This window comes from Oncorhynchus mykiss, chromosome 25 (genome assembly GCF_057628025.1).
Source record: "Oncorhynchus mykiss isolate SJ-2025 chromosome 25, ASM5762802v1, whole genome shotgun sequence".
NCBI classification, from domain to species: Eukaryota; Metazoa; Chordata; class Actinopteri; order Salmoniformes; family Salmonidae; genus Oncorhynchus; species Oncorhynchus mykiss.
The window spans coordinates 91,333,283-91,352,172 of record NC_143046.1 but is presented as its reverse complement, the minus strand read 5'-3'; the positions used below and the strand labels follow the sequence as shown (position 1 = coordinate 91,352,172).

The window sequence follows — 18,890 nt, the reverse complement described above, 5'->3', positions numbered from 1 at the left end:
AGAAGGCTACTCAGGTAGGTTCATATGGCAGACTCTGCTGCCCTCTACTGCTAGTTGTTAGTCTCACATCTGTTGTCGCATATTATGGGTTGTACATTGAGTGTACAAAACATGAAGAACACTCCAAATATTGAGTTGCACACACTTTTGTCCTCAGAACAGCCTCAATTGGTTAGGGCATGGACTCTACAAGGTGTCAAAAGCGTTCCACAGGGATGCTGGCCCATGTTAACTCCAATGCTTCCTACAGTTATGTCAAGTTGGCTGGATGTACTTTGGGTGGTGGACCATTCTTGATACACACAGGAAACTGTTGAGTGTGAAAAACCCAGCAGTGTTGCAGTTCTTGACACAAACCGGTGCTCCTGGCACCTACTACCATACCCCGTTCAAAGGCACTTAAATATTCTGTCTTGCCCATTCGCCCTCTGAATGGCACACATACACAACCCATGTCTCAATTATCTCAAGGCTTTAAAATCCTTCTTTAACCTGTCTCCTCCCCTTTCATCTACACTGATTGAAGTGGATTTAACAAGTGACATCAATAAGGGATCATATCTTTCACCTGGATTCACCTGGTCAGTCCATGTCATGGAAAGAACAGGTGTTCGTGAGGGTTTTGTACACTGTGATGAGAGGTGTAGAGTGTCATGTTTACCACAAGGTGCCAGTCTCCTGATGAGAAGTGTAGAGTGTCATGTTTACCACAAGGTGCCAGTCTCCTGTTGAGTAATGTAGACAGACATGTTGAAGTGGCTGCTTGGTTTGGAGACGCCACTATATAGGGAATAGGGTGCCATTGGAGATGCCACTATATAGGGAATAGGGTGCCATTGGAGACGCCACTATATAGGGAATAGGGTGCCATTGGAGATGCCACTATATAGGGAATAGGGTGCGATTTGGTGATGAATTCACTATATCTTCTTATCGAATCAGTCAAGGCACACCGCAGATGATGCAGACGAGGCCCCTTGTTTTTCTAAATTCAGACTCAGGACGTCGCCATGCACTGTTCTGTTCCATACTCCTCCGTCGTTTAGTTTAAAAATGGAATCATACAGAATAATACAAATCATGACACAGCTCTGATGGAAACAGGAGGTTGAGGTAAAGTTGTATAAATGCAGAGAGATAATTTGTTCATTGGGATCTTTTTGTGCCTGTAAAATACATTTTGAGAGAAATGGCGGTGGAAAAGCCTTTATGTACAAATATTGATAGAGGTCCTGGATGGCAAATATTAGGTCCTGGTGTAGAGGTCCTGGATGGCACGCAGCTTAGCCCCAGTGATGTACTGGGCCGTACGCACTACCCTCTGTAGTGCCTTGCGGTCGGAGACCGAGCAGTTGCCGTACCAGGCAGTGATGCAACCAGTGTTCTCGATGTTGCAGCTGTAGAACCTTTTGAGGATCTCAGGACCCATGCCAAATCTTTTTAGTTTCCTGAGGGGGAGTAGACTTTGTCGTGCCCTCTTCACAACTGTCTTGGTGTGTTTGGACCATTCTACTTTGTTGTTGATGTGGACCCCAAGGAACTTGAAGCTCTCAACCTGCTCCACTACTGCCCCATCAATGAGAATGGGGCCGTGCTTGGTCCTCCTTTTCCTGTAGTCCACAATAATCTCCTTAGTCTTGGTTACGTTGAGGGATAGGTTGTTATTCTGACACCACCCGGCCAGGTCTCTGACCTCCTCCCTGTAGGCTGTCTCGTCGTTGTCTGTGATCAAGCCTACCACTATTGTGTCGTCTGCAAACTTAATGATGGTGTTGGAGTCATGCCTGGCCATGCAGTCATGGGGGAACAGGGAGTACAGGAGGGGACTGAGCACGCACCCCTGGGGAGCTCTAGTGTTGAGAATCAGCGTGGCAGATGTGTTGCTACCTACCCTAACCACCTTGGGATGGCCCGTCAGGAAGTCCAGGATCCAGTTGCAGAGGGAGGTTGCTTAGTGATGAGCTTTGATGGTACCATGGTGTTGAACGCTGAGCTGTAGTTAATGAATAGCATTCTCACATAAGTGTTCCTTTTGTCCAGGTGGGAAAGGGCAGTGTGGAGTGCAATAGATATTGCATCATCTGTGGATCTGTTTGGGTGGTATGCAAATTGGAGTGGGTCTAGGGTTTCTGGGATAATGGTGTTGATGTGAGCCGTATAGTCACTGTGGGGACGACGTCCTCGATGCACTTATTGATAAAGCCAGTGACTGATGTGGTGTACTCCTCAATGACATCGTACCTCGTCTAGTTTATTGTCCGATGATTGCACTTTGGCGAGTATTATTGACGGTAACGGCAGCTTTCCCACTCAACTTTTCCAGGTCCTGACCAGGCATACGGCTCTTTGTCCTCTGTACCTGCGTCGCTTCCTGTAAGATGGCTGTTCATTGACTATAGCTCAGCATTCAATGGTGCCCTGAGTATGAATCACGCACTGTGCAATTGGGTCCTGGACTTCTTGACGGGCCGCCCCCGAGTGGTGAAGGTAAGAAGCAACACCTCCATTCTGCTGATCCTGATCAACACTGGGGCCCCACAAGGGTGTGTGCTCAGCCCCCTTCTGTACTCCCTGTTCACCCATGACTACGTGGCCTTGCACGCCTCCAACTCAATCATCAAGTTTGCAGACGACACAACAGTAGTAGGCCTGATTACCAACAATGACTAGACAGCCTACAGGAAGGAGGTGAGGGCCCTGGGAGTGTGGTGCCAGGAAAATAACCTCTCACTCAATGTCAACAAAACAACGAATTGGAGATGATTGTGGACTTCAGGAAACAGCAGAGGGAGCACGCCCCTATCCACATCGACGGGACAGTAGTGGAGAAGGTGGAAAGCTTCAAGTTCCTTGACCATACACATCACTGACAATCTGAAAGGGTCCACCCACACATACAGTGTGGTGAAGAAGGCACAACAGCTTCTCTTCAACCTCAGGAGGCTGAAGAAATTTGGCTTGGCCCCTAAAACCCTCACAAACATTTACAGATGCACAATGGAGAGCATCGTGTCAGGATATATCACCGCCTGGTACGGCAACTGCACCGCCCGCAACCGCAAGACTCTCCAGAGGGTGGTGCGGTCTGCCCAACGTATTACCGGGGACAAACTACCTGCCCTCCAGGACACCTATAGCACCCGATTTCACAGAAAGGCCAAAAAGATCATCAAGGACAACAACCACCGCCTGTTCACCCCGCTATCATCCAGAAGGCGAGGTCAGTACAGGTGCATCAAAGCTGGGACCGAGAGACAGAAAAACAGGTTCTATCTAAAGGCCATCAGGCTGTTAAATAGCCAGCACTAGCACATTAGAGGCTACTGCCCTATATGCATAGACTTGGTATCACTGGCCACCTTAATAATGGACAACTAGTCACTCTAATAATGTTTAAATAATGTTTACATGTATTCTATTCTTGTAAGACCCTGGAGTGGAGAAGCAGGGGAGTCAAACATTTAATCGTAACAAGACAGGAACAGTGTCAACACACAAGGACATATGACAATGAATGCTGCGTTTGGGAACAGAGCAGGGGAACAGACAGATGTAGGGGTGGTAATGACAGAGGTGATTGAGTCCAGGTGAGTCCAATAATCGCTGATGTGCGTGACGGGGGGAAGGCAGGTGTGTGGAATGATGGTGGCAGGAGTGCGTAATGCTGGGGAGCCTGGCACCCTCGAGCACCAGGGGGAAGAGCGGGAGCAGGCGTGACATTCTACTGTATTTTAGTCAATGCCACTCTGACATTGCTCAATCTAATATTGATGTTTTTCTTATTTCCATTCTTTTACTTTTAGATTTGTGTGTATTGTTGTGAATTGTTAGATACTACTGCACTGTTGGAGCTAGGAACACAAGCATTTCGCTACACCCACAATAAAATCTGAGAAATATGTGTATGTGACCAATAAAATTTGATTTGATTTGATGTGAAATTTAGGCTCATCTGTAAAACAGACCCTGGTTTCAGTATGACTTCCTGTCAAAATAAGAGTAAAGGTTAAATATTGTATTTTTACCCATAAGAGTAAAATGTCTCTATTCTCAGAAAACTAACAACCAATTTATACTCTGAGACTCTTTGTGGATATGGCCCATGGCCAAGAAGGCAGCAGCAAAACACAATGTTACAACATTTTAAACACACGATACATTCAGCACAACAACATGATCCCATGTCACAAGTCGTGGAAACCGAAGGCAGCAGCATGATGTTAAGTGGACGGGAGTGACTGCGAGAGGTTCAGAGCAGATTGACATAAGCAATAGCTTTCGCTGTAATGCGCCTTCATTGATGGGACTGCCTGTGTCTGCAACGGCAGTACTAACTCCAGTGGTGCCTAATCTACCTGTGCCTTCAGCTCCGGGACCGTTTGTGTCTGACTCCAGTGGTGCCTAATCTACCTCTGCCTTCAGCCCCGGGACCGTTTGTGTCTGACTCCAGTGGTGCCTAATCTACCTCTGCCTTCAACTCCGGGACCGTTTGTGTCTGACTCCAGTGGTGCCTAATCTACCTGTGCCTTCAGCTCCGGGACCGTTTGTGTCTGACTCCAGTGGTGCCTAATCTACCTGTGCCTTCAGCTCCGGGACCGTTTGTGTCTGATTCCAGTGGTGCCTAATCTACCTGTGCCTTCAGCTCCGGGACCGTTTGTGTCTGACTCCAGTGGTGCCTAATCTACCTGTGCCTTCAGCTCCGGGACCGTTTGTGTCTGACTCCAGTGGTGCCTAATCTACCTCTGCCTTCAACTCCGGGACCGTTTGTGTCTGACTCCAGTGGTGCCTAATCTACCTGTGCCTTCAGCTCCGGGACCGTTTGTGTCTGACTCCAGTGGTGCCTAATCTACCTCTGCCTTCAACTCCGGGACCGTTTGTGTCTGACTCCAGTGGTGCCTAATCTACCTGTGCCTTCAGCTCCGGGACCGTTTGTGTCTGACTCCAGTGGTGCCTAATCTACCTGTGCCTTCAGCTCCGGGACCGTTTGTGTCTGACTCCAGTGGTGCCTAATCTACCTGTGCCTTCAGCTCCGGGACCGTTTGTGTCTGACTCCAGTGGTGCCTAATCTACCTCTGCCTTCAACTCCGGGACCGTTTGTGTCTGACTCCAGTGGTGCCTAATCTACCTCTGCCTTCAACTCCGGGACCGTTTGTGTCTGACTCCAGTGGTGCCTAATCTACCTGTGCCTTCAGCTCCGGGACCGTTTGTGTCTGACTCCAGTGGTGCCTAATCTACCTGTGCCTTCAACTCCGGGACCGTTTGTGTCTGACTGCAGTGGTGCCTAATCTACCTGTGCCTTCAGCTCCGGGACCGTTTGTGTCTGAATCCAGTGGTGCCTAATCTACCTGTGCCTTCAGCTCCGGGACCGTTTGTGTCTGACTCCAGTGGTGCCTAATCTACCTGTGCCTTCAGCTCCGGGACCGTTTGTGTCTGACTCCAGTGGTGCCTAATCTACCTGTGCCTTCAGCTCCGGGACCGTTTGTGTCTGACTCCAGTGGTGCCTAATCTACCTGTGCCTTCAGCTCCGGGACCGTTTGTGTCTGACTCCAGTGGTGCCTAATCTACCTGTGCCTTCAGCTCCGGGACCGTTTGTGTCTGACTCCAGTGGTGCCTAATCTACCTGTGCCTTCAGCTCCGGGACCGTTTGTGTCTGACTCCAGTGGTGCCTAATCTACCTGTGCCTTCAACTCCGGGACCGTTTGTGTCTGACTCCAGTGGTGCCTAATCTACCTCTGCCTTCAACTCCGGGACCGTTTGTGTCTGACTCCAGCTGCGGCTCCTTCTCCTCCTTTCTCTGGATCTGACAATGCACTACATGCTGTGGGAGGTCCTGGATCTATCGCCAGGAGTAGCGGGCACACGCTAACGAATTGTGTGTGTCAATTTCATTGTATTGGGCAGTTCGAAGGTAATCTATTGTAGCTCTGTGGGTGTAACATTTCTTGACGATTTTGAAACCTTCTGGAAACAAAACATGTTCTATAAGGAGGATGGGATCCACCCAAATCATCTGGGTTCCTGGATCCTTTCACAGCATTATAAGGAGGATGGGATCCACCCAAATCATTTGGGTTCCTGGATCCTTTCACAGTATTATAAGGAGGATGGGATCCACCCAAATCATATGGGTTCCTGGATCCTTTCACAATATTATAAGGAGGATGGGATCCACCCAAATCATTTGGGTTCCTGGATCCTTTCACAGAATTATAAGGAGGATGGGATCCACCCAAATCATATGGGTTCCTGGATCCTTTCACAGTATTATAAGGAGGATGGGATCCACCCAAATCATTTGGGTTCCTGGATCCTTTCACAGTATTATAAGGAGGATGGGATCCACCCAAATCATTTGGGTTCCTGGATCCTTTCACAGTATTATAAGGAGGATGGGATCCACCCAAATCATTTGGGTTCCTGGATCCTTTCACAGTATTATAAGGAGGATGGGATCCACCCAAATCATTTGGGTTCCTGGATCCTTTCACAGTATTATAAGGAGGATGGGATCCACCCAAATCATTTGGGTTCCTGGATCCTTTCACAACATTATAAGGAGGATGGGATCCACCTAAATCATCTGGGTTCCTGGATCCTTTCACAGCATTATAAGGAGGATGGGATCCACCCAAATCATTTGGGTTCCTGGATCCTTTCACAGCATTATAAGGAGGATGGGATCCACCCAAATCATCTGGGTTCCTGGATCCTTTCACAGCATTGTAAGGTGGATGGGATCCACCCAAATCATCTGGGTTCCTGGATCCTTTCACAGCATTATGAGGCTGCGTTGAGACAATGACTTACCAATGACCCAAGCCCACCTCATTTAATCCCTACCATTGTGTTGCTGAGTCATCATAATGCTTCAGCAAAGTGTACATTATCCCAGGGGCGTTGGAAGACACAATGTAATTAACCTATTTTATGTCCCTCTTACTGCCAGGAATGCCTCTGCTGATCCTACAGTTAATGTATGTAGTAATAATGTGCCTATGTGTTATACTGTCAGCACTGAGGCGGTGTGGCCTAGCAGGAAGTCCACTATGTGTTATACTGTCAGCACTGAGGCGGTGTGGCCTAGCAGGAAGTCCACTATGTGTTATACTGTCGGCACTGAGGCGGTGTGGCCTAGCAGGAAGTCCACTATGTGTTATACTGTCAGCACTGAGGCGGTGTGGCCTAGCAGGAAGTCCACTATGTGTTATACTGTCAGCACTGAGGCGGTGTGGCCTAGCAGGAAGTCCACTATATGTTATACTGTCAGCACTGAGGCGGTGTGGCCTAGCAGGAAGTCCACTATGTGTTATACTGTCAGCACTGAGGCGGTGTGGCCTAGCAGGAAGTCCACTATGTGTTATACTGTCAGCACTGAGGCGGTGTGGCCTAGCAGGAAGTCCACTATGTGTTATACTGTCAGCACTGAGGCGGTGTGGCCTAGCAGGAAGTCCACTATGTGTTATACTGTCAGCACTGAGGTGGTGTGGCCTAGCAGGAAGTCCACTATGTGTTATACTGTCAGCACTGAGGTGGTGTGGCCTAGCAGGAAGTCCACTATGTGTTATACTGTCAGCACTGAGGCGGTGTGGCCTAGCAGGAAGTCCACTATGTGTTATACTGTCAGCACTGAGGCGGTGTGGCCTAGCAGGAAGTCCACTATGTGTTATACTGTCAGCACTGAGGCGGTGTGGCCTAGCAGGAAGTCCACTATGTGTTATACTGTCAGCACTGAGGCGGTGTGGCCTAGCAGGAAGTCCACTATGTGTTATACTGTCAGCACTGAGGCGGTGTGGCCTAGCAGGAAGTCCACTATGTGTTATACTGTCAGCACTGAGGTGGTGTGGCCTAGCAGGAAGTCCACTATGTGTTATACTGTCAGCACTGAGGTGGTGTGGCCTAGCAGGAAGTCCACTATGTGTTATACTGTCAGCACTGAGGCGGTGTGGCCTAGCAGGAAGTCCACTATGTGTTATACTGTCAGCACTGAGGTGGTGTGGCCTAGCAGGAAGTCCACTATGTGTTATACTGTCAGCACTGAGGCGGTGTGGCCTAGCAGGAAGTCCACTATGTGTTATACTGTCAGCACTGAGGCGGTGTGGCCTAGCAGGAAGTCCACTATGTGTTATACTGTCAGCACTGAGGCGGTGTGGCCTAGCAGGACGTCCACTATGTGTTATACTGTCAGCACTGAGGTGGTGTGGCCTAGCAGGAAGTCCACTATGTGTTATACTGTCAGCACTGAGGCGGTGTGGCCTAGCAGGAAGTCCACTATGTGTTATACTGTCAGCACTGAGGTGGTGTGGCCTAGCAGGAAGTCCACTATGTGTTATACTGTCAGCACTGAGGCGGTGTGGCCTAGCAGGAAGTCCACTGTGTTCAGCTCACCCTGCACTATCATAAATAACATGAGCACTTCTGCTAAACTTCCCAGTAAAACAATAAAAACAATCAAGCATCCCAGATAAGTGTTAAAAATAGCCCACGTTAAGTAGCAAACTCAACTCAGTAGTGCACTACATAGGGAATAGGGTTCTATAGGGGCCATGGTCTAAAGTAGTGCACTATATAGGGACTATGGGTCCATTTGGGACGTAGATAGGGTGTTGCATGGAGCAGCCAATCAAATCATCAGCACGTATTTATTCTTACCCTGTATGTAAACACACACATCAACTTTTAGAGATTATATTGTTAGGCCTACTTGACGTGTTCTTTTAGAGAATATACGCTGTGGCCTACTTGACGTGTTCTTTTAGAGAATATATGACTAGGCTTACTTGACGTGTTCTATAAGATAATATATGTTGTGGCCTACTTGACGTGTTCTATAAGAGAATATACGGTCTGGCCTACTTGACGTGTTCTTTTAGAGAATATACGGTGTGGCCTACTTGACGTATTCCCTTTAATTCTCAGTGGGGTGATGGCCGTTCCTCCTGCGGTGTAAAACATACTTTACATCCCGTCTGTTTCACCGAAGGGTTTGGAATCTCTGAAAAGGGAACATTTCCGCCTTTAATTTCTTTAACAATCTCGTGGAGCGTTATTGGCTTTTTGGTTTGTGTTGTGTTTTCTCTGTTGGTCCCCAGAGGAGGGAGTCTGTTAGCTGAGTATAGAGGAGGGAGTCTGTTAGCTGAGTGTAGAGGAGGGAGTCTGTTAGCTGAGTGTAGAGGAGGGAGTCTGTTAGCTGAGTGGAGGAGGGAGTCTGTTAGCTGAGTGTAGAGGAGGGAGTCAGTTAGCTGAGTAGAGGAGGGAGTCTGTTAGCTGAGTATAGAGGAGGGAGTCTGTTAGCTGAGTGTAGAGGAGGGAGTCAGTTAGCTGAGTAGAGGAGGGAGTCTGTTAGCTGAGTGTAGAGGAGGGAGTCTGTTAGCTGAGTGTAGAGGAGGGAGTCAGTTAGCTGAGTATAGAGGAGGGAGTCAGTTAGCTGAGTATAGAGGAGTCTGTTAGCTGAGTGTAGAGGAGGGAGTCAGTTAGCTCAGTGGAGGAGGGAGTCAGTTAGCTGAGTGGAGGAGGGAGTCTGTTAGCTGAGTGGAGGAGGGAGTCTGTTAGCTGAGTAGAGGAGGGAGTCAGTTAGCTGAGTGGAGGAGGGAGTCTGTTAGCTGAGTGGAGGAGGGAGTCTGTTAGCTGAGTAGAGGAGGGAGTCAGTTAGCTGAGTAGAGGAGGGAGTCTGTTAGCTGAGTAGAGGAGGGAGTCTGTTAGCTGAGTAGAGGAGGGAGTCTGTTAGCTGAGTGGAGGAGGGAGTCTGTTAGCTGAGTGGAGGAGGGAGTCTGTTAGCTGAGTAGAGGAGGGAGTCAGTTAGCTGAGTAGAGGAGGGAGTCAGTTAGCTGAGTGGAGGAGGGAGTCTGTTAGCTGAGTGTAGAGGAGGGAGTCAGTTAGCTGAGTGTAGAGGAGGGAGTCAGTTAGCTGAGTGTAGAGGAGGGAGTCAGTTAGCTGAGTGGAGGAGGGAGTCTGTTAGCTGAGTGTAGAGGAGGGAGTCAGTTAGCTGAGTAGAGGAGGGAGTCTGTTAGCTGAGTATAGAGGAGGGAGTCAGTTAGCTGAGTGTAGAGGAGGGAGTCTGTTAGCTGAGTAGAGGAGGGAGTCAGTTAGCTGAGTAGAGGAGGGAGTCAGTTAGCTGAGTAGAGGAGGGAGTCAGTTAGCTGAGTAGAGGAGGGAGTCTGTTAGCTGAGTAGAGGAGGGAGTCAGTTAGCTGAGTGTAGAGGAGGGAGTCTGTTAGCTGAGTAGAGGAGGGAGTCAGTTAGCTGAGTGGAGGAGGGAGTCAGTTAGCTGAGTGTAGAGGAGGGAGTCAGTTAGCTGAGTAGAGGAGGGAGTCAGTTAGCTGAGTGGAGGAGGGAGTCTGTTAGCTGAGTGGAGGAGGGAGTCAGTTAGCTGAGTGGAGGAGGGAGTCTGTTAGCTGAGTGGAGGAGGGAGTCAGTTAGCTGAGTGTAGAGGAGGGAGTCAGTTAGCTGAGTGGAGGAGGGAGTCAGTTAGCTGAGTGTAGAGGAGGGAGTCAGTTAGCTGAGTAGAGGAGGGAGTCAGTTAGCTGAGTGGAGGAGGGAGTCTGTTAGCTGAGTGGAGGAGGGAGTCAGTTAGCTGAGTGGAGGAGGGAGTCTGTTAGCTGAGTGGAGGAGGGAGTCAGTTAGCTGAGTGGAGGAGGGAGTCAGTTAGCTGAGTAGAGGAGGGAGTCAGTTAGCTGAGTAGAGGAGGGAGTCAGTTAGCTGAGTGGAGGAGGGAGTCAGTTAGCTGAGTGTAGAGGAGGGAGTCAGTTAGCTCAGTGGAGGAGGGAGTTTGTTAGCTGAGTGGAGGAGGGAGTCTGTTAGCTGAGTGGAGGAGGGAGTCAGTTAGCTGAGTGGAGGAGGGAGTCAGTTAGCTGAGTAGAGGAGGGAGTCAGTTAGCTGAGTAGAGGAGGGAGTCAGTTAGCTGAGTGGAGGAGGGAGTCAGTTAGCTGAGTGTAGAGGAGGGAGTCAGTTAGCTCAGTGGAGGAGGGAGTTTGTTAGCTGAGTGGAGGAGGGAGTCTGTTAGCTGAGTGGAGGAGGCAGTCTGTTAGCTGAGTGGAGGAGGGAATCTGTTAGTGTAACAGTATAATTTTAGACCGTCCCCATACCCGGGCGCGAACCAGGGTCCTTCTGCACACATCAACAACAGTCACCCACGAAGCGTCGTTAGTTAGTTAGTTGAGTCAGTTAGCTGAGTAGAGGAGGGAGTCTGTTAGCTGAGTGGAGGAGGGAGTCTGTTAGCTGAGTGTAGAGGAGGGAGTCAGTTAGCTGAGTAGAGGAGGGAGTCTGTTAGCTGAGTGGAGGAGGGAGTCTGTTAGCTGAGTGGAGGAGGGAGTCATTTAGCTGAGTAGAGGAGGGAGTCAGTTAGCTGAGTAGAGGAGGGAGTCTGTTAGCTGAGTGGAGGAGGGAGTCAGTTAGCTGAGTAGAGGAGGGAGTCAGTTAGCTGAGTAGAGGAGGGAGTCTGTTAGCTGAGTGTAGAGGAGGGAGTCAGTTAGCTGAGTGGAGGAGGGAGTCAGTTAGCTGAGTGGAGGAGGGAGTCAGTTAGCTGAGTAGAGGAGGGAGTCAGTTAGCTGAGTAGAGGAGGGAGTCAGTTAGCTGAGTGGAGGAGGGAGTCAGTTAGCTGAGTGTAGAGGAGGGAGTCAGTTAGCTGAGTGTAGAGGAGGGAGTCAGTTAGCTGAGTAGAGGAGGGAGTCTGTTAGCTGAGTATAGAGGAGGGAGTCAGTTGGCTGAGTGTAGAGGAGGGAGTCTGTTAGCTGAGTAGAGGAGGGAGTCAGTTAGCTGAGTAGAGGAGGGAGTCAGTTAGCTGAGTAGAGGAGGGAGTCAGTTAGCTGAGTAGAGGAGGGAGTCTGTTAGCTGAGTAGAGGAGGGAGTCAGTTAGCTGAGTGTAGAGGAGGGAGTCTGTTAGCTGAGTAGAGGAGGGAGTCAGTTAGCTGAGTGGAGGAGGGAGTCAGTTAGCTGAGTGTAGAGGAGGGAGTCAGTTAGCTGAGTAGAGGAGGGAGTCAGTTAGCTGAGTGGAGGAGGGAGTCTGTTAGCTGAGTGGAGGAGGGAGTCAGTTAGCTGAGTGGAGGAGGGAGTCTGTTAGCTGAGTGGAGGAGGGAGTCAGTTAGCTGAGTGTAGAGGAGGGAGTCAGTTAGCTGAGTGGAGGAGGGAGTCAGTTAGCTGAGTGTAGAGGAGGGAGTCAGTTAGCTGAGTAGAGGAGGGAGTCAGTTAGCTGAGTGGAGGAGGGAGTCTGTTAGCTGAGTGGAGGAGGGAGTCAGTTAGCTGAGTGGAGGAGGGAGTCTGTTAGCTGAGTGGAGGAGGGAGTCAGTTAGCTGAGTGGAGGAGGGAGTCAGTTAGCTGAGTAGAGGAGGGAGTCAGTTAGCTGAGTAGAGGAGGGAGTCAGTTAGCTGAGTGGAGGAGGGAGTCAGTTAGCTGAGTGTAGAGGAGGGAGTCAGTTAGCTCAGTGGAGGAGGGAGTTTGTTAGCTGAGTGGAGGAGGGAGTCTGTTAGCTGAGTGGAGGAGGGAGTCAGTTAGCTGAGTGGAGGAGGGAGTCAGTTAGCTGAGTAGAGGAGGGAGTCAGTTAGCTGAGTAGAGGAGGGAGTCAGTTAGCTGAGTGGAGGAGGGAGTCAGTTAGCTGAGTGTAGAGGAGGGAGTCAGTTAGCTCAGTGGAGGAGGGAGTTTGTTAGCTGAGTGGAGGAGGGAGTCTGTTAGCTGAGTGGAGGAGGGAGTCTGTTAGCTGAGTGGAGGAGGGAATCTGTTAGTGTAACAGTATAATTTTAGACCGTCCCCATACCCGGGCGCGAACCAGGGTCCTTCTGCACACATCAACAACAGTCACCCACGAAGCGTCGTTAGTTAGTTAGTTGAGTCAGTTAGCTGAGTAGAGGAGGGAGTCTGTTAGCTGAGTGGAGGAGGGAGTCTGTTAGCTGAGTGTAGAGGAGGGAGTCAGTTAGCTGAGTAGAGGAGGGAGTCTGTTAGCTGAGTGGAGGAGGGAGTCAGTTAGCTGAGTGGAGGAGGGAGTCAGTTAGCTGAGTAGAGGAGGGAGTCTGTTAGCTGAGTGGAGGAGGGAGTCAGTTAGCTGAGTGGAGGAGGGAGCCTGTTAGCTGAGTGGAGGAGGGAGTCTGTTAGCTGAGTGGAGGAGGGAGTCATTTAGCTGAGTAGAGGAGGGAGTCAGTTAGCTGAGTAGAGGAGGGAGTCTGTTAGCTGAGTGGAGGAGGGAGTCAGTTAGCTGAGTAGAGGAGGGAGTCAGTTAGCTGAGTAGAGGAGGGAGTCTGTTAGCTGAGTGTAGAGGAGGGAGTCAGTTAGCTGAGTGGAGGAGGGAGTCAGTTAGCTGAGTGTAGAGGAGGGAGTCAGTTAGCTCAGTGGAGGAGGGAGTTTGTTAGCTGAGTGGAGGAGGGAGTCTGTTAGCTGAGTGGAGGAGGGAGTCTGTTAGCTGAGTGGAGGAGGGAATCTGTTAGTGTAACAGTATAATTTTAGACCGTCCCCATACCCGGGCGCGAACCAGGGTCCTTCTGCACACATCAACAACAGTCACCCACGAAGCGTCGTTAGTTAGTTAGTTGAGTCAGTTAGCTGAGTAGAGGAGGGAGTCTGTTAGCTGAGTGGAGGAGGGAGTCTGTTAGCTGAGTGTAGAGGAGGGAGTCAGTTAGCTGAGTAGAGGAGGGAGTCTGTTAGCTGAGTGGAGGAGGGAGTCAGTTAGCTGAGTGGAGGAGGGAGTCAGTTAGCTGAGTAGAGGAGGGAGTCTGTTAGCTGAGTGGAGGAGGGAGTCAGTTAGCTGAGTGGAGGAGGGAGCCTGTTAGCTGAGTGGAGGAGGGAGTCTGTTAGCTGAGTGGAGGAGGGAGTCATTTAGCTGAGTAGAGGAGGGAGTCAGTTAGCTGAGTAGAGGAGGGAGTCTGTTAGCTGAGTGGAGGAGGGAGTCAGTTAGCTGAGTAGAGGAGGGAGTCAGTTAGCTGAGTAGAGGAGGGAGTCTGTTAGCTGAGTGTAGAGGAGGGAGTCAGTTAGCTGAGTGGAGGAGGGAGTCAGTTAGCTGAGTGGAGGAGGGAGTCAGTTAGCTGAGTAGAGGAGGGAGTCAGTTAGCTGAGTGGAGGAGGGAGTCAGTTAGCTGAGTAGAGGAGGGAGTCTGTTAGCTGAGTGTAGAGGAGGGAGTCAGTTAGCTGAGTAGAGGAGGGAGTCTGTTAGCTGAGTGGAGGAGGGAGTCTGTTAGCTGAGTAGAGGAGGGAGTCAGTTAGCTGAGTGGAGGAGGGAGTCAGTTAGCTGAGTGGAGGAGGGAGTCAGTTAGCTGAGTGGAGGAGGGAGTCAGTTAGCTGAGTAGAGGAGGGAGTCAGTTAGCTGAGTGTAGGAGGGAGTCAGTTAGCTGAGTGGAGGAGGGAGTCAGTTAGCTGAGTAGAGGAGGGAGTCTGTTAGCTGAGTAGAGGAGGGAGTCTGTTAGCTGAGTAGAGGAGGGAGTCTGTTAGCTGAGTAGAGGAGGGAGTCTGTTAGCTGAGTGGAGGAGGGAGTCAGTTAGCTGAGTAGAGGAGGGAGTCTGTTAGCTGAGTGGAGGAGGGAGTCAGTTAGCTGAGTGGAGGAGGGAGCCTGTTAGCTGAGTGGAGGAGGGAGTCTGTTAGCTGAGTGGAGGAGGGAGTCATTTAGCTGAGTAGAGGAGGGAGTCAGTTAGCTGAGTGGAGGAGGGAGTCTGTTAGCTGAGTGGAGGAGGGAGTCAGTTAGCTGAGTAGAGGAGGGAGTCAGTTAGCTGAGTAGAGGAGGGAGTCTGTTAGCTGAGTGTAGAGGAGGGAGTCAGTTAGCTGAGTGGAGGAGGGAGTCAGTTAGCTGAGTAGAGGAGGGAGTCAGTTAGCTGAGTGGAGGAGGGAGTCTGTTAGCTGAGTAGAGGAGGGAGTCAGTTAGCTGAGTGGAGGAGGGAGTCTGTTAGCTGAGTGGAGGAGGGAGTCTGTTAGCTGAGTAGAGGAGGGAGTCAGTTAGCTGAGTGGAGGAGGGAGTCAGTTAGCTGAGTAGAGGAGGGAGTCTGTTAGCTGAGTGGAGGAGGGAGTCTGTTAGCTGAGTAGAGGAGGGAGTCAGTTAGCTGAGTAGAGGAGGGAGTCTGTTAGCTGAGTGGAGGAGGGAGTCAGTTAGCTGAGTAGAGGAGGGAGTATGTTAGCTGAGTGGAGGAGGGAGTCAGTTAGCTGAGTAGAGGAGGGAGTCTGTTAGCTGAGTGTAGAGGAGGGAGTCAGTTAGCTGAGTGGAGGAGGGAGTCAGTTAGCTGAGTAGAGGAGGGAGTCAGTTAGCTGAGTAGAGGAGGGAGTCTGTTAGCTGAGTGGAGGAGGGAGTCAGTTAGCTGAGTAGAGGAGGGAGTCTGTTAGCTGAGTGTAGAGGAGGGAGTCAGTTAGCTGAGTAGAGGAGGGAGTCAGTTAGCTGAGTAGAGGAGGGAGTCTGTTAGCTGAGTGGAGGAGGGAGTCTGTTAGCTGAGTGGAGGAGGGAGTCAGTTAGCTGAGTGGAGGAGGGAGTCTGTTAGCTGAGTGGAGGAGGGAGTCAGTTAGCTGAGTAGAGGAGGGAGTCTGTTAGCTGAGTAGAGGAGGGAGTCAGTTAGCTGAGTAGAGGAGGGAGTCAGTTAGCTGAGTAGAGGAGGGAGTCTGTTAGCTGAGTAGAGGAGGGAGTCAGTTAGCTGAGTAGAGGAGGGAGTCTGTTAGCTGAGTGGAGGAGGGAGTCTGTTAGCTGAGTGGAGGAGGGAGTCAGTTAGCTGAGTAGAGGAGGGAGTCTGTTAGCTGAGTAGAGGAGGGAGTCAGTTAGCTGAGTAGAGGAGGGAGTCAGTTAGCTGAGTAGAGGAGGGAGTCTGTTAGCTGAGTAGAGGAGGGAGTCAGTTAGCTGAGTAGAGGAGGGAGTCTGTTAGCTGAGTGGAGGAGGGAGTCAGTTAGCTGAGTAGAGGAGGGAGTCTGTTAGCTGAGTGGAGGAGGGAGTCAGTTAGCTGAGTAGAGGAGGGAGTCAGTTAGCTGAGTAGAGGAGGGAGTCTGTTAGCTGAGTAGACGAGGGAGTCAGTTAGCTAAGTGTAGAGGAGTCAGTTAGCTGAGTAGAGTGGTCAGTTAGCTGAGTAGAGTACCACACAGAGTGCCCTTGTGCAAGCAGGCACCACATGTGCCACAGAATTCAATAAGGCCTGCCTGGATAAAGCAAAAAGATATTATTAGACTGAGAGGAAAGACCACGGGCGGTAAATATGAATAATCATACCTAAAGATAACCTAACAGAGAACACTGAAGGTCTCTAAATGTGTGATGCTACACACAGGACTGTACATATTCTGGAGGATTCAACCCTCCTGTCCAGCAGCCAACACTCTTGATTTGAGGGGTTAGTAATGAGGCGCTGCCATTACAGTCCCCCTATTCTGTCCTGTAGAAGTTCAGTCTCCTTATTAATCTCTGTGTTGTAGTTCATAACGCTTCCCCTTTACAGACAGCTCTATGGTGGGCCATGTATCTTCCTAACAGGCCTTCTCAACAAGGAGGTGAGAGCCTGGTGTGGGTGCCATTGTAACCCACACAGACAGACACACACCTTCCTCCTCCATGAGGTTCTAGCAGTATTTTTTTTTTTTTAAAAAGGAAAACAAGTAAAGTCGTGCAATTCAAAAAAAAAAAAAAAAATTCCAAGGCTTATGACGTGTTCATGACGTGTTCATATGATATCTACGGGACCAGGGGGTCATATGCCGCTGCCGCTACTCAACACAAGCCACTGAACATAGGTCCTAACTTTGGCCTATTTTAGTTTGAATGAATTGAATGTCTTTTAGAAAATAAGCCTTTAGCCAATTTTTTTTTTAAACGTAAGTGTAGATTTTGCCGACAGCACACTCAAGTACCCTTCCTCTCAGAATAGTACCCTGGAGCCACAGCCATCAATGACGAAAGTGGTCGACGACAACAATAAACGGCAGCACTTGAAATAGCTTGCCTGCCAGTCCGCTCAACCACTACATGTCTTATCAGATAGCAGCATTTCAGCACCACAGCTCAGGGACAGATCTTTCTTTCTAAGGGAAAAATCTAGAGATCAATCCATTTGAACTAGTTGATTACCGCATATAAAAAATATTTTTAAAAAACTAAACACAGATTACAGAAAATATGGATTTTGACCGACCGAGGAACGTTTCATTTTTTGACTTTGCCGGGGGAGTTCAACTACTCCACGGTGTGAACGCCAGGTCAGTCCTCCCTGTTATTCTGATAGGGATCTGTTGGACTGGAGTCATAGGGAACCTTCTGGTACTACTGAGTCTCATCCACGACCTGAGAAACGGGACAGCATCCGAAGTCAAATCGCTACTTGCCGGTCTGAGCTCTACAGACCTATTGATCACACTGTTGTGTGCACCTGTGCGCGCAGTCACCTACTACAGACAGACCTGGATCTTGGGAAGCTTGTTGTGCCAAACAGCGGATTGGTTTCAGCACTCCTGCCTGGTCGCCAAAACGTTCACCCTGGCGGCAACAACCGGGGCAAGATGTACCTTTGTTTCAGGCTCCTCTGATAGCAAATATTTTAGCCACATGCAAATCTATGGAGCCCTGGCTTTCATCTGGATAGCATCACTGGTCTCCTCCACCCCTCTTACGATATTCACGTCTTTACAGCCATACCATGACGTCAAGCTGTGCGTAACTGAAATACCATTTTGCGCATCTGGGTTCATGGATGTGTTCTACAAGATCTACCCAACCCTAACTTACCTGGTGCCCATTCTCTTTACCGTTGTGCACTACACCAAGACACTACTGGACACGAAGCCGAAGGGGGACCTTGACGTGACCAATGCTCAACCCCAGGACAAGGGGGGCACTGCGGTGTGGTTATCTGTCAGTGTGGCCAACGCGCTCATGCTACTGCCTGAATGGAGCTCATGGACTTGGGCTCGGCTGGGATACAGTAACAACTACACACCTCCTGTGGGGTTCGTCATCTTCTCTCGGGTCCTCATGTACTCATGTAGCTCTCTGTCACCCATCATATTCCTCACCGCATATGAAGACGTGCGTCATGGGCTCAAAAGTCTGTGGCTTTTCAGAACTTGCAGACGCTCGAAACGCACCAGTATTAGCACAAGTCCAAATATGGAGGAGAACGGAGCAGAGGGAAGAGGAGCCATTGTCATCTATCCGCTCGTGGACTTGAAACATGTGTCTTTGGAGACGCCAGAGGGGTGCGATCTGCGCACAGACACTGCAGCGCGGAAGATCTTTCCTGACTTGGAACACTTTTGGACAGAGCGCGTGAACACGCACGATCCACTTCCGTGGGAGTCACAGGAGGAAAAATCATACTTTAAATCCTGAATTGATCTGAGCAGACGATTTTGGGATGAATATATATTTTTTGTCCCACAGATTATTTGGAAATGGTCTTCTTTCTGATTTATATGCGTTAGCCTAACTATTGTATTAAAATTACATATTTTTCGCATCATTCATACACTCAAGAATTCGCTGCTTCATCTTCAGTACCCTACCTCTCCTTGTTGTGCATGAGAGTTCAATTGCGTGGTCTCAGTGGGTGGTCTCACTAAATAGAGTACATGGGCGGAGAATCAAGTCGCAGTTAACTTAAATATGAAATTACATTAAATATGATTAGAATGTAGTTTACTACAGTGTCTGTAAATAAATATTGATAATGGAACAAAGAGGGTGCTCAACCAACGTGAGTCAATAAAAAACATGTAATGATGATTGAAAGGGAAAAGGCACAACTCGCACATAGGTTAGGTTACTATGGTGACCATAGGTTAGGCTACTATGATCACTTGATGTAAAATGGGACCCAACGGGGCCATATAGTAGGCTTCACACAACCTGTTATTCCGCTCTGTGGTGTCCAAATTGTCCTAAGTCCAGCAGGCTGAACACAACAACAACAAAAATGCAATTTCAGAATGTTGGGGAGACATGACCCCCTCTCCTCCGTCCCCA

General features: G+C 49.7%; 1 protein-coding gene across 1 annotated transcript; it reads left to right on the top strand.

Moving 5' to 3' along the window:
* The first annotated feature begins 17,048 nt into the window (after positions 1 to 17,048).
* Positions 17,049 to 18,257, top strand: LOC149972172 (G protein-coupled receptor 151). Its single transcript, XM_090219338.1, has one exon. It carries the CDS (start codon positions 17,049 to 17,051, stop codon positions 18,255 to 18,257), a length of 1,209 nt encoding a protein of 402 aa, XP_090075464.1.
* Positions 18,258 to 18,890: the final 633 nt, after the last annotated feature.

Excerpts from the sequence above, each read along its gene's own strand:
- LOC149972172 (XM_090219338.1), top strand. The coding sequence starts at position 17,049 with ATGGATTTTGACCGACCGAGGAACGTTTCATTTTTTGACTTTGCCGGG.